Source organism: Momordica charantia (assembly GCF_013281855.1).
Source record: "Momordica charantia cultivar OHB3-1 chromosome 3 unlocalized genomic scaffold, Mcharantia_2.0 BLBB01000003.1, whole genome shotgun sequence".
NCBI classification, from domain to species: domain Eukaryota; kingdom Viridiplantae; phylum Streptophyta; class Magnoliopsida; order Cucurbitales; family Cucurbitaceae; genus Momordica; species Momordica charantia.
The window spans coordinates 865,592-879,274 of NW_028275161.1; the positions used below are offsets into that span (position 1 = coordinate 865,592).

The 13,683-nt window shown below is 35.2% G+C and overlaps 1 protein-coding gene across 1 annotated transcript in view; it reads right to left on the reverse strand.

Annotated features, from left to right (window-relative positions):
* Window positions 1-7,827: 7,827 nt before the first annotated feature.
* The window catches only part of LOC111018925 (Rab3 GTPase-activating protein catalytic protein), a 45,128-nt gene continuing 39,272 nt past the window's right edge, over window positions 7,828-13,683 (reverse strand). The window contains exons 20-22 of the mRNA XM_022295183.2: window positions 8,836-9,013; window positions 8,537-8,748; window positions 7,828-8,266 (exon numbers count right to left, since the gene is read on the reverse strand). Coding sequence (XP_022150875.1) covers window positions 7,970-8,266; window positions 8,537-8,748; window positions 8,836-9,013 — 687 coding nt within the window. The 3' untranslated portion in view covers window positions 7,828-7,969. The remainder of the gene's footprint in view (window positions 8,267-8,536; window positions 8,749-8,835; window positions 9,014-13,683) is intronic.

Below are 13,683 nucleotides of genomic sequence, written 5' to 3' on the forward strand. Positions count from 1 at the left end.
TGTATCAGTGATAGGCATGTATCACTTGTCTGTTAGTGATAGACATGGGAAGCTGAGATATGTTGATGTACTTTTTTTACTTTTCTTATTCTTTTATCTTCGATGGATTTGCAATTGTGTTATATTTGCAATTTTTTTAGCATGTGCTAGATTTCATATTATTTGGGATCACATTGCTATATATGTTACTGCCATATAATTTACATAAATTATACCTACAGGTCTGTAGTAGAAAATGTTTACCGTAAATGTACGGGTCAAGTTTTAATAAAAGTGGTAAGTAATTACCGATATCGTCTATTCGATTGGGTTTCTAGTCACTCAAGTACTACAAATATTATTGGTACAGAAGTTCCTATAAAAATGGGAAATGCCCTACCGAAGAAGATACTTCTCCTTCCCTTTTTTCGGAAGAAAAGGAGGATCAGCCCTTGCTTGGTCCTAAGGGGAAGGTTAAAGCCTAAAACCGAGTTTCGGAAGGCATAGAAATAGGATTCCATTTCAGGAGGGTATCTTATCGTTGAAACGAAAGCTTGAAAGTCAGGAAGCTTGATAGGACATAAAGTTATTAATAGGGCGAGAAGTAAAATATCTCGTTTCTTTCTTCAAGGCAATACAGATCAGAAACAATAGACCAAGTCATCGCCAACAATCCGCTCTTATCCCTTTCGAGAGCATATAGTTCTTTGTTCATCCCTAAACCATAACAACCAAGAATTTCTTTTGACACACAAAAATCAAATAACAAAACGAATAAAAAAACTCTAAAGAAAACTCTCTTATGGAGAACAGGTCCTAAGAAAGTGATTTCACCAACTGAACTTACAAGCGGACAAATTAAACATGCCAAGATTGAATATATAATTAATCTATAAGTCAAGAAATCAAGAATCATAACTATCTCTCCCGAGCACAATTAATTCTCTCACTTATTAAGAAACTAATATCCCTATCTAATTTCATTAACAAGCAGGCTTTAAGTATTAGTCTTTTAACAACCTCTAAGATAATTCGAAATCTCCTGATCTTATAACTACCATAGTCATGCATTCAAGTTTCAATTGAAACCACCTCTCCCGAGCGTAAGATTCAGATTTAGCAATCAAGAGATTAAAAGCATTAAGCGAATAAATGCATAAATAGATTAAAAACAAATCAATCAAGACAATTGTTAATAAATCCAACTCATAAATCTAGCGGCTACATCAATCCCTAGAACAAGAAGATTAGCTACTCATGTTCACGAAAATACAATAAAATCCCACAAAGAATTTTATAATAAATCTAGAAAAGATAAGGGAAAGGAGAGAAACTAAAGCCATAGTGTCGATTGATAGTCCCCGACTCAATCTCCACGATCACGAGCCTTCGAAAATCGTCTCCTTGCCCTCTTTGCTTCAAATATCGAGCCAATCCTCTCCAAATTCCAATTCTCCAACGTGAGAATCCCCAAAAGTCCCCCAAAAACGGCGCACTCATACTTTACTTATGTGGGGGCATCGTTACAATACCATGGCGCTGTCCCAAAATTGTGACGGACGAGCAAGTTCGTTGCGCCATGGCGCTACAAGACAGCGCTGCGGCGCTGTCATCACGGAAAGAGGCCCAAGCTTTGTCTGGAGGCGCCATGGCTGTGTACTGGTGCTGTGGCGCTGCTTCTTCGGGAATTTGCTCCCAACTCTGACCTGCAAGTGCCATGGCGCTACATGATGGCACTGCGGCGCCGATGTGGCTGAATTAAGCTTCTCTTTTTCGCTGTAGCTTTCATCTCAATTGATTGCTTATGCTTCAATTCTTTCTAATGGCTACATCAGTTATGCACGTAAATAAGCGATAAATGACTGAAATTTGTTAAATAATTTCCACCTTAATAGCATAAAATGTGGTGTATAAAGTACACTATCAAAGTCTTTTCCCAATGAATATTTTATAAATGTACATTTTTATGATTATTTACACTTCTAGATTTTCAAGTTTAAGGCTTCATACCAAATATTTTGATAATAACAAACTTTATTTATTAATGATTTTAGTATATTTAAAGTGTCTATTGCATATAGAGCTGGGAGAGAAGAATCCAGCACCTTTTGAATCACTCAAATATAAGTTCAAATGAATAATTGTGGTCAAAACAAGTTGGAGAAGAAAAAGCACATGTGACAAGTGACATGGACACTCCAACCAATTAGAACACGACAAATGACGTGGCAATTCGCTAATGTGGCATGATGATGTGGTAGATGATGTGGCAGGTGACGTAGTATCTAATAGTCAAAATATGCCAACGTGGTAGTGACGTGGCACTAATGTGACATGAATGATTTTGGTGACGTGATGGATGATTTGGACGAATCATGTGACATGTGGTGCATTCAAATAATTCTTAATCATTAAATTTCCACAATTGTCCTTAATTTCTACATTTTTCTCAAGCCCACGATCCTCTCCCAGTTTTCACAAATTTTCTCGATCTCCACCAATTTAAATCTTTATAATTCTCTTTATTCATTTTCCTTATTTTTCTTCTTAATCTTCATTACTCATCTTTTGTTTTCCTAAATCCAATGGTCAAAATTCATGATCAAAATTCTATATAGAACCACCAACTTCATACTCCTCCACGCCAATTCATCAAGCAAACACTAGATTTCTCTTCTTCAATTTTTTTCTCTCCAAATCTCTAAATTTTCATTCTCTCATATATCAAAATTTGTTGATTTTATTATTGTGAGAGATACATTAGAATTTAAGCCTCAATATCTCGATATTTTATTTCAAAATATATTGATTTTGAAAATATTTATTTTTATCTCTCTCCTTGCACAGTTTAATACTATGAGTATATATGGGGTCAATTATTGACCGTTAAAATTTCTGAAGTCAAACATTAATTTAATCATTTTATGTATGGCATAAAAATAATTCAGGTGTGATATTATTACCAGTTTCATTAAATAATTTCTTACTTTTTAAGATGTTCAGATTTATTTGTCAAAAAAAAAAAAAGAAAAAAAAAGTTCAGATTTAGATGGTAGGCCATAATTGTTATCAACTACATCCTTTATTAATGGTGAGGTCTATTATTAAATCAAGATAATTAATAAACTTTACTTTCTGCTGTCTTTTCTCTTAGTATAACGAAATATGAGTACGAATATTTGAAATTCTAACTTCAAATAAATACATGCTTTTATTATTGAACCATGCTTATATTATATATATTACCACTAAAATAAAATATTTAATTAAAAACTGTGGGGGTATATAGCAACAATATTGTTGGGGGCAATGAAACGACCTGCCACAAAAGAATGAGGTATAGGTTGGAAGGAGCTACGTCATCATGATGTTCTCTCACATATGAAACTGTTGGGATTGGTGGAGTCAAAACGATATTGGATTGAACTAGGGAAGAGTCGAGATCGAGACGGGTCGCGTCGGGGTCGAAGCAGGATGAAAACAGGAGAAAAGCGGAAGCTGCAGGCCAAGAGGGCCGAAGGGGCAGCATCGCGGCGCCTAGCACCGCAACGCTGTCCTAATGGGGGGAGGTGCAGACGTTGTTTCGTCCGTAGTGCAATAGCGCTGTGTCGACTTTATAAATAGCAGTTTTATCATTTTAGGGTTAATTCCAGCCATCTTTGAGCCGTTTTTCAGAAAGTTTCATGGCAGTTTCAAGGGAAAGGCTCGGGTATTGGCAGAGGCATTGGGATCGATCAAGATCAACATATTCGGGATATTTAGATCTTGATTCTTGTGAGTTTTTCATTCCTGTTCCTAAGTATTAATTTTGTAAAATACTTAGAAGCTAGGGGGTTTTTGTTGAGACCTTTAGAGGATATTTTGGGGGTGTTATTGTAGGCCTTAGTGGTTAACCAGTATAATTTGCTGTGTCGTATTCTTGTTCTTTACTGTTTTCTTCATATTTGTATATTCTTGGTTGTGTTGGATAAGAAATTATTCAGGTCAGTCAATTTCCCAACAGAAACTTGGTTATGAAATATATATGACTAAATAGCTTCAATAACGACACAGACACTCCCTGTGGTATATTCTGAGCCAAGGAATAAACTTTACCCTTTGAGTCGAGCTATATTAATTTTAAAGGTGATGAGTCAAAATACACAAGACCACGCCTAATAACCCTATAACTACTTTTATGACAACAAGTCGCAGATTAACAGTAACAGTTTGGTAGGTAGGACACACTAGTCTTTGTTTATAAATAGAGGGACTTGTTCCATATGACAATTACATGAATGACTTGAGCGTCAAGCCTCTTCCTCTCTGTTATGTATTTAGGTAGCCTATTGATCCGAGCTTCGAGGACGATCAAAATCGTGCGAAAACAGATATAATCGAAGGTTTTTCCCTTGAATGTACACGGCCTAAATCCTTTATGATTCTTTTTACTTGAATTTGAAAAGTAATGAAAATTAAATTATTAGATAACAACATTGATTATCATTGTTTCCTTGTCGCATTTTCTTTCTTTTTGTAGGACAACAACTTCGGGGGAATATCAAATCATCAATCTTTGTTATGTCACGGTGCGTTTACGTAAGATAGTCATCTTTACTTTCCTATATTGAGTAATTGAAAGATACTTTCCAAATGATCAAATAACTTGACATTAATACGATTTGTCTAGAAAGAATTCATGATTTCATAGAGTTACATAAGTTCACAATAATAAAGAAGAAAATGGAAGGAATAAGAATTAAAGGGTTGAGAGTGCTTTTATGACTTAGTTATGTGACGCGTGAATGTGATGAATATGACATCCCTATCAAAACTTTTTAAGTTATTTAAACGCAAAAACGGTATATGAGGAGGCTCTTTGCAATGTTTGCATTTTTTTTTCTTGGATATCTGTGACAATTCGAGTTAGCTTCTACGTATCTCGACTGATCTCATAGAACAATGGTCCTACTACATTTGGTTGTCTAGATAACTCCTAGAATATTAAATCCTAGATAGATAATCACTATGGTTTAAATTCATTCCATCTAAACCTTTTACTATTTGCATTGGCCCTTGTAATGTTTGCATGCTCATGGAACTACCTTTTCCCATGTCTTTCAAACAACTCCGATGTTTGAGTGTATTTTCAATTTTAGTCTTTATTAATTAAAATGTTTTATTGTTGTCCCTTGTAATTTATATTATTTTAGTTATACACAGTTCATTGATAAATGTTGAAGTTGGTTGATGATGGTATGATACCTAGTGAGATGACAAAGATTTAGAGAAAGAATTGTTTTTGTTTTCCGCATACAAAACTAAAATCGACAATTAGGATAACCATGGAAATTAGAGCTTCTATAAAAATGGATGCCCCGATACATCAAAACTCATTGCTCATGGATAAAAAAATAATAATAAATAAATAAAAATAAAACTGTTTCAACATCAAAACAACAAAAAGTAGAGCAAATATATATAATAACAAAGTTGAAATTGTACCCAACATCAACTATTGCGTCTATTTCTGATTCATAACTTGAAATTTTCGAAATTTTCTCAAGTTCTTTGCTAAGAGGGGCTAAAACTCCGTAAATTATAAATGTCAAAATAGTAATAACACTTCATATTATTAGAAATACTTAGAAAATATCATATTCCTAAAGCAAAAACATGCTCCTATCAATATGGAAAATATATCGGATTAGTCGATTCAATTTGGAATATGGGAGAGAAATAGTAAAATTTTATGTTACATGGGTTGAAATTCTTTTATCTCCGTGACCTAATTCATCCTCTAAATTTCTATAATCGTCAACAACTTATAAGTAAAAATATTAAAATGTAGGAGGTTAAATTGAAACCCTTCTCAATTTCTTAATGAGACGACATCCATCATTCATATAGCACGACACGATATGTGTTCAACACATTTATACAAATTTCATCAAATGACAATCGAACTCAATTACATTTATAAAAATATCAGAGCAGTCGAATATATTTTTTAAATATTCTAAAGGCATTATTCGACTAGAACAATTCTAAATTTCAAGTAACTCCACAAAAAAGTCATTATAAAAGCTTAATCCCATTTATGAAAAGAGAAAATGGAAGCAAATCAAATCTTGTCAAAATTTCCCGACGTTCAATTATACCTCAAAAAGTATTTTTACAAATTTCAAAAGTATCCAAAAAGATTTTAAAGTTTTTTTTTTTTTTAAAGTCAAAAGTGTAAACCGTTCTCACAGATGGCAGAAATATATGATAGATTGCATTAATATATAATCGAGGAACGAGAATTGCCAACCCAATTTCCAAAGCATGGTATAAACAAATTAAACTATATTTAATCATCTTTTTTTGTAATGGAGAAGGATTTTGCGCTAGAAGAAGATTTTGAATGCAGGTGAAAATATCAAATCTAAAAATAGATATTTTTTAAAAATTATGAAAATAAGGAATAAGTATTCCACTTTTTCCAAATAAGTTAAAAATTCTTATTATTGATATTATTTGGTTATTGGTATTATTTTTTTTTATATTCTATTGATTATTTAGGGAGCTATTTTTTTTATATGCCAACGGCCCTATCGATGTCGAACTTAGACATGATAATGTCGATAAAAATACCGATATAGCGATGAGAAGTTAGGTGGAAAATGGGGAGAAATGGCTTTACATGGTCGTTGGCATGGGCATCATGCATCATCTAATGGGACAAAACCTGCGTTATCTTTTCAAGTAAATTAGAAGAAATGGAATCAATAATTGACAAAAAGAATGCGTATAGTGGAAGTAGCCGTACGGTTGATGTAATCATTAGCAGTTTTTATATAATAATAATAACAATAATAATCAATATTTTATTAAATTTATGATAAAATATTTAATTTATAGCCTCATAGTCATAGCCCCTATGCACTTTCTTCCCACAGCATAGATTATAGGAAAAAAAGAAAAAAAGAAAAAAGAAGATGCCAAAATCAAATCTCCTAACCCTTATTTAAAAGAATTTAAGATTTAAATAGAGATTTCTATTCCCATCGCCCCACCACCAACGATTCCTTTCAATTATTAATCTTTGCTTAAGAAATTGACCCAAAAGCTAAGAAGATCAGATATCCTAAGCATTAGCTCCCTAAATAATACTAAATCATGGCTATGGAACTTTTCACTGATTTCAATCCATCATCGACATTCCATCCGACCTCGACATTGCCATTGATTTTTTAAATCTACGAGACAACTTTTTTTTTTCTTTTGACAATCATTAGTATCTAGTACAACTGTCTGACCGTACTACATTTAATTATCAAGGTAATTCGCAGGATATAAAATCTCCAAAAAGTGGACATCATGGTTTGAACTCATTCCATCTAAGTCCTTCACTTTTTGGCTATTTGGCTAATATCACATGACAACTGCTTTGAGAAAACCTGTAGATGATATTCTGGGCAGATGGTCACCGAAGGATTTTGAACCTGTTCTATCAAAGTCCTTTCACCTTTTTCACTTGCCCGATTGCTCCAATGGCCATTAAGCCAACTCATGATAGGGACGATGCTATCCCTCTTTAAAGAATGGTATATAAGAGGGTGGGTGGGGCATGATCCTGTGTGAAAGCACTGATGAACCTCAAATGTGCACACATGTCCTTGTGCTATTTATTACCCCCACCCACCATTCATGTCCAGATTTCTCCCATGGATGAAAGGATCTATTTCCTTGTGATGCTGACCTAAAAGCCATTAAAGCCAGCACCACCGGACCCCACAAAATAATGAAGGGATCTTTTTATGAAAGGAATTTTAAATATTATCACTCAGATATATGACCACCTAACAACTCCCTACACCCACAATCTCTAAATAAAGCTACTTTATTCACACACAAAAACGTTGTGCAGCCACTAAAATCACCTGGAGTAAGTGCAAATACAGCTCTTCTCTTAAGGGAGGTAAATAGTATAACTGTGTATTTAAAATTTTTTAATAGAAAAGAGGATTTAATCACATGAAGTAACAGAGAGAGCTACGCGGAGATCGTTAGAAGTACCGCTTATGTACATTCGATGTGTCTCTATTACTTCACCTTGAGCCTTAGGAGTAGAGTCTGCATAATGGTTTTCGTTGACACGATCTCGCAATGAAAAGACGATCTCCCTGAGGATTGGTTCGTGGCCATTGAGAAGGTTACCCATGCTCAAGACCCTCCTCCATAACTGGCTGGCTGTTGGAGGAGTGAACATGCTTGATACCGCCTCTCTTTCATGGTTTCTTACTACCTGCTGCTTGTCAAACTCCTATGAATGATCATATTTAGAAATGAAAGTCAGTCCCAGGCTCCAGCTGAGCTTCAAAATATTATAACCAGGACGATTGTAATGAGGGTTTATTACCAACATATCGCGAGCACGGGTAAACTCGACTTCAATTGGAGAAGTTTTTCATATATATTAAATTTGAATCCCCAAAAACCATAATAATGAATTCTGACTTCTCTTAAATGGAAAGTTTCTCAAGTATAATTCATAAAATGAAAGAATCAGGAAAACCTGAAAACTGATTGTTACCGTTTCAAATTTGTTTCCCGACGAGCCAGTTCCCATTCTTGGTAGGTAAAAGTCGTAGTAGTCTTTGAAAATTGCTTCAGACAGACGAGGTGCCTGTAATAATTTTCGATGGAGAGAAGCTGCAAGAGCCATCAACTTCTCCACATGTTCAAAAACAACACACAGTCGTCTTAGGTCGTCAATAACCTCACTCTCAGCAGACAAACGATTTCCTGCAGTATACTTGCAACGCATAAACATGGGCTTCAAAAAGAAAAAACGATTATAATAAAAAACATGAAGATTATGTTTTTGTCTACCTTGCAAGAACTTCAAAACAGACGCCATTGTACTGTAAAGCTGATCCATTTTAGTTTTCATCAGTTTCAATCCTCCATAGCTAGTCTGGTTTAATGTATCTGCTGCAGCTCTGAAGGCAGTACAAACTATTTGCTCAAGTAATTGATGTGGTCGTAATGTCTCCAGATAGTGGAGAATCTGCAGAATTTGAGGTGTCATGAGCAAAGAAACTATGTACTTCACGGATGGAAGTACAGGGTTGGTTGGAATTTCTAATATTTATTAATATTATGAGCTAATATTTGGTCTTTATTTTTTTCTTTATTACACTGTACATTTTTCCCAACATTTAAAGACAAGTACAATAAGTTTTTTTAACCCATTTCTTCTCGTTGTCTCCATCTCGCTCTTGTTCTAGCATGTTTGAATCCCACATTTTTATCCTTCTTTTATATAAATGATTCGTTTTGCTTGTTGAACTTGTTTACCTTTTATATCACTCTTTAATTGCAACAATTAATTCCTAGTAACTAACCACCTACCTAAAACCATCTCCTTAATTTCATGGGAATCCTTGTTATTCCAATACACTCATTCCATAATTTCAGCCCCTCACAGAATAACTTGTTACTTATATATGGTTAAATATCCTATAAATGATTAAATTTACTCTAACCCATCAGCTTAAGCTTTTAGGTTTATTTGTGATTTAACATGTTTATCATGGTATCAGAGTAGGAGATCCTATGTTCGAACCACTATATTATCCTTACCTCCCTGGCTCCCAATTTAATATTGATTTATACTTGTCGGGTCTTGTACAAATTTCGAAGCCCACAAATGAAGGGGAGTATTAGATATCTTATAAATGATTAAATTTATCCTAACCATCAGCTTGAACTTTTGAGTTCGTTGGTGATCTAACATGTTTTTTTACCAACAAGTCAAGCATAATGATCCTCTATTGTATCTTCTCACTCCAAACATTTTCCATTCCAACAATTTACATTCTAAACATATTTTTGGGGATTCAAATTCGTTCTCTAACTCAAGTTGATTGGAATTAAAGCAAGGCAGTACAGTCTTGCCAACGTCAATTATAGATATTTTTTAGTTGTTTGCAGTTACAACTCGATTCGCTTTGTACTCGGCAATATTATGCAGCTTCCTTTTATCACCTATCATATGGTTAGAGAAGCTTGAATCGCCAATTTGATTTTTCTCATAATTTACCTATTTTGGATGGAGAGCCGAATCTTCCTTCTCCATCGCATTAGATGTTGGTTGTGAGTTAGATTCCGCTAGTGCAAAGAATGCCTCTGCATCCCACTCCTCTTCACTAATGCTCTCCATTTGGGAGGTCGCTGCATTGCTTTGTTCTGGGTTCTTCGGTAGACAACAATCTCGAGCATAATGGCCTATTTTTCCATAATTTATAGCATTCACCTTTTCTTCTATGCTCATATTTTTTATTATTTTTATTAGCTCCCCCTACTTGAGAGCGTTCCTAAGTTCCTTCATCTCCTCTTGATCCTACTTTCTTTTGATACCTTGGATGACCTTTTCTTTGACCAATAAAGAGCACTTCTTCATTTTTGCTCTTTAATGTGACCCCTGACACTTGTTTGGCCAATGCTTCTTGATCGGCAAGCATATTTTCTAGGTCAATAAGAGAAGGTTTGACTAACCCAACCTTGAACAGCAATAATAAAGCTTTTATATTCAGGTTTAACGCCATGAATAATAGTTCTCCTCATTCTTGACTTTGAAGTAGTAGCTAGGATCTAATTCAGAGATTTCACGGTAGAGAGTTTTTACCTTGTTGAAGTATTGATTGATTGTCATCTCCCTGTGAGCAAATGAAAGAAACCCATTCTCCAAAAGCTACAACCTTGCATCATTTTTCTTCGAAAAGAGTGAAGCAAACGTGTCCCATGCCACTTTAAGAAGTCTCTGCATTCCTAATATGCTCCAACATTTCTTCATCAATAGTAGTTTTGATAGCAAACATGGCCTACCTGCCTTTACCTTCCATTTTATAAAGGTTGTTGCATGATTGCATCCTCCCGTAGCGTGACTTCACTGCCTCCAACGACTTTCCATAAGTCCTGCCCTTGGAGATACAACTCCATGCGAGTGGACCATGTTTTGTAATTTTGCGTGTTGAGCTTCTTGGTTCCTCCAATAATTTGAAGGTCTCCTCCCATCATCTTCCCATAAGTCCTCCCGTAGCGTGACTTCACTGCCTCCAACGACTTCCCATAAGTCCTGCCCTTGGAGATACAACTCCATGCGAGTGGACCATGTTTTGTAATTTTGCATGTTGAGCTTCTTGGTTCCTCCAATAATTTGAAGGTCTCCTCCCATCATCTTGTAGTGATGAATTCACTCCACTAAAAAGTTGGTCCCAGACAACAATCTTCATAGTCCCAGACTGTCTGTGATCTTTAGAAGCTCCACAAAACAAGCTATGCTAATTTAGCTCTGATACGACTTGTTGAATAAATTAGTGTAACTCGATTACCACTTGTAGAAGAAATTAGCACAAAAGGAAAGAGACAATCCCCTGAAGAAATAAACTTTTATTAGGAAAGTATACAAATGGCCACTATTTGAGAGAAAGCTCTCTTACACTCTAACTTTCGTCACATTCTTCACTCACTACTCTTGATTTACTCTCTTCATTTGATGTCAAACATGTGGAAACATCTCTCCTATTTATAGGAGAAGGATCCTTGGAGCTCAAATAAATAGATTATTCTAGATCCCTCTACAAAGTATCCTAGATACTTCTTAATCTATCTTTATCCAAAAGAATTCTCTAGAATCCCTTGGAGCTTAAGATATTTCTAGAGCATCTTTCTTTAGATATTTATTTACAATCTTCCAGAACAATCTAGAAAGACTAGTTATTACATTTACGAGAAATATGTCAAAAACTCCAATAAGCTTTTAGATAGTTAGTGTTGTATTTCAACACTTCCAACTTTTATTCCAAGAGTTGAATTGAGTGGAAGATGAAGGAGGGATAATTCTCCTGTCCCACGTTATCAAGATAGCCTGTCAAACCCAACAAACCCATCAAACCCACCCAGGTCGTCACACCCACCCTATCCGTTAAACCCACGTGGCCCGTCAACCCCACGTGGTCCTGAATCTTGCTCAACTGAACATCCCACTACTGTTGATAGAGATTTTTCTAATACCATAATGACGGCTCAGGGTTTTTTTGGCTAGGTGGAAATAGAACAAATATTTTTGGTAAGAAAGAACTTAGTTTTGATGGAATAAAATTATTTGTATTCCAATATATATTGAAGTAAGAAATACATAGCCTTCTTATATAGGAGAAAGGCTCAACACATAAAAGGAATGTAAATAAGGATAGAATAATAATTAATATTTACACCTAATTACAATTAATATTCGCAAATAAACCAACACTCCCCCTCAAGCTGGTTTAAAGATATCTTCCATTGCCAGCTTGTCAATCATCCTGTCAAATTGTACTTTTGGTAGTCCTTTCGTCAATACATCAGCAGTCTGTTCTATTGTCGGGAGATAAGGGATACATATCACACCAGTGTCCACTTTTTCCTTTATGAAATGTTTGTCAATTTCAATATGCTTAGTCCTATCATGTTGGACTGGATTGTGGGCTATGGAGATGGCAGCCTTGTTGTCGCAATAAACTCGTATGGGTGTCTTCTGAAAGACTTTCAATTCTTCAAGCAATCTTTTTATCCATATCCCTTCACAAATACCATGGGCTAAGGCCCTAAATTCAGCTTCAGGGCTACTTCTGGCTACTACATTTTGCTTTTTACTTCGCCAAGTGACTAAGTTACCTCCAACAAACGAACAGTAACCTGAAGTAGATCTTCTATCTATCATACTTCCTGCCCAATCAGCATCGGTATAAACTTCAACCTGTAAATGGTTGTGTTTTTTGAACAATATACCTTTTCCTGGAGTTCCTTTCAGATACCTTAAAATTCTATAGGCAGCTTCAAAGTGAACTGGTCCTGGTGAATGCATAAATTGACTTACCATACTCACTGCAAAAGTAATATCTGGACGTGTGTGAGATAAGTAAGTGAGTCTTCCCACAAGGCTTTGATATCGTTCCTTATCCTTTACTTCTTCTTCTTTTGCAGCTTCCAATTTCAAATTTGGTTCAATAGGAGTCTCAGCTATCTTGCATCCAAGCAAACCTGTTTCTTCAAGTAAATCAAGAATATATTTTCTTTGATTAACAAAGATACCTTTCTTAGATCTTGCAAACTCCATCGCTAGGAAGTATTTTAACGTTCCTAGGTCCTTGATTTGAAATTCGCATGCAAGTCTTTTCTTTAAAGTGGCCAATTCTACTTCATCATCACCTGTAAGCACAATATCATCTACGTAGACAATCAAAATTGCAATTTTATTATTTCCAGAACGTTTATAGAAAATGGTATGATCAGCTTGACTTTGAAGAAATCCATAGCTCATAACCACTTTACCAAATCGTTCAAACCAGGCTCTCGGAGATTGCTTGAGCCCATGTAGAGATTTCTTTAACCTGCATACTTTCCCTTTCCCAAGGTTAGCTTCAAAACCTGGTGGTAAACTCATAAATACTTCTTCTTCGAGATCTCCATTCAAAAAGGCATTTTTTACATCGAGTTGATGAAGGGGCCAGTCTAAATTTGCAGCTAGAGATAAAAGTACTCTAATAGAGTTGATTTTAGCAACAGGAGCAAAAGTTTCCTGATAATCAATCCCATAGGTTTGAGTAAATCCCTTTGCAACTAATCTAGCTTTATACCTTTCAATACTACCATCAGCATTACACTTGATTGTAAAGACCCACTTGCACCCTACAG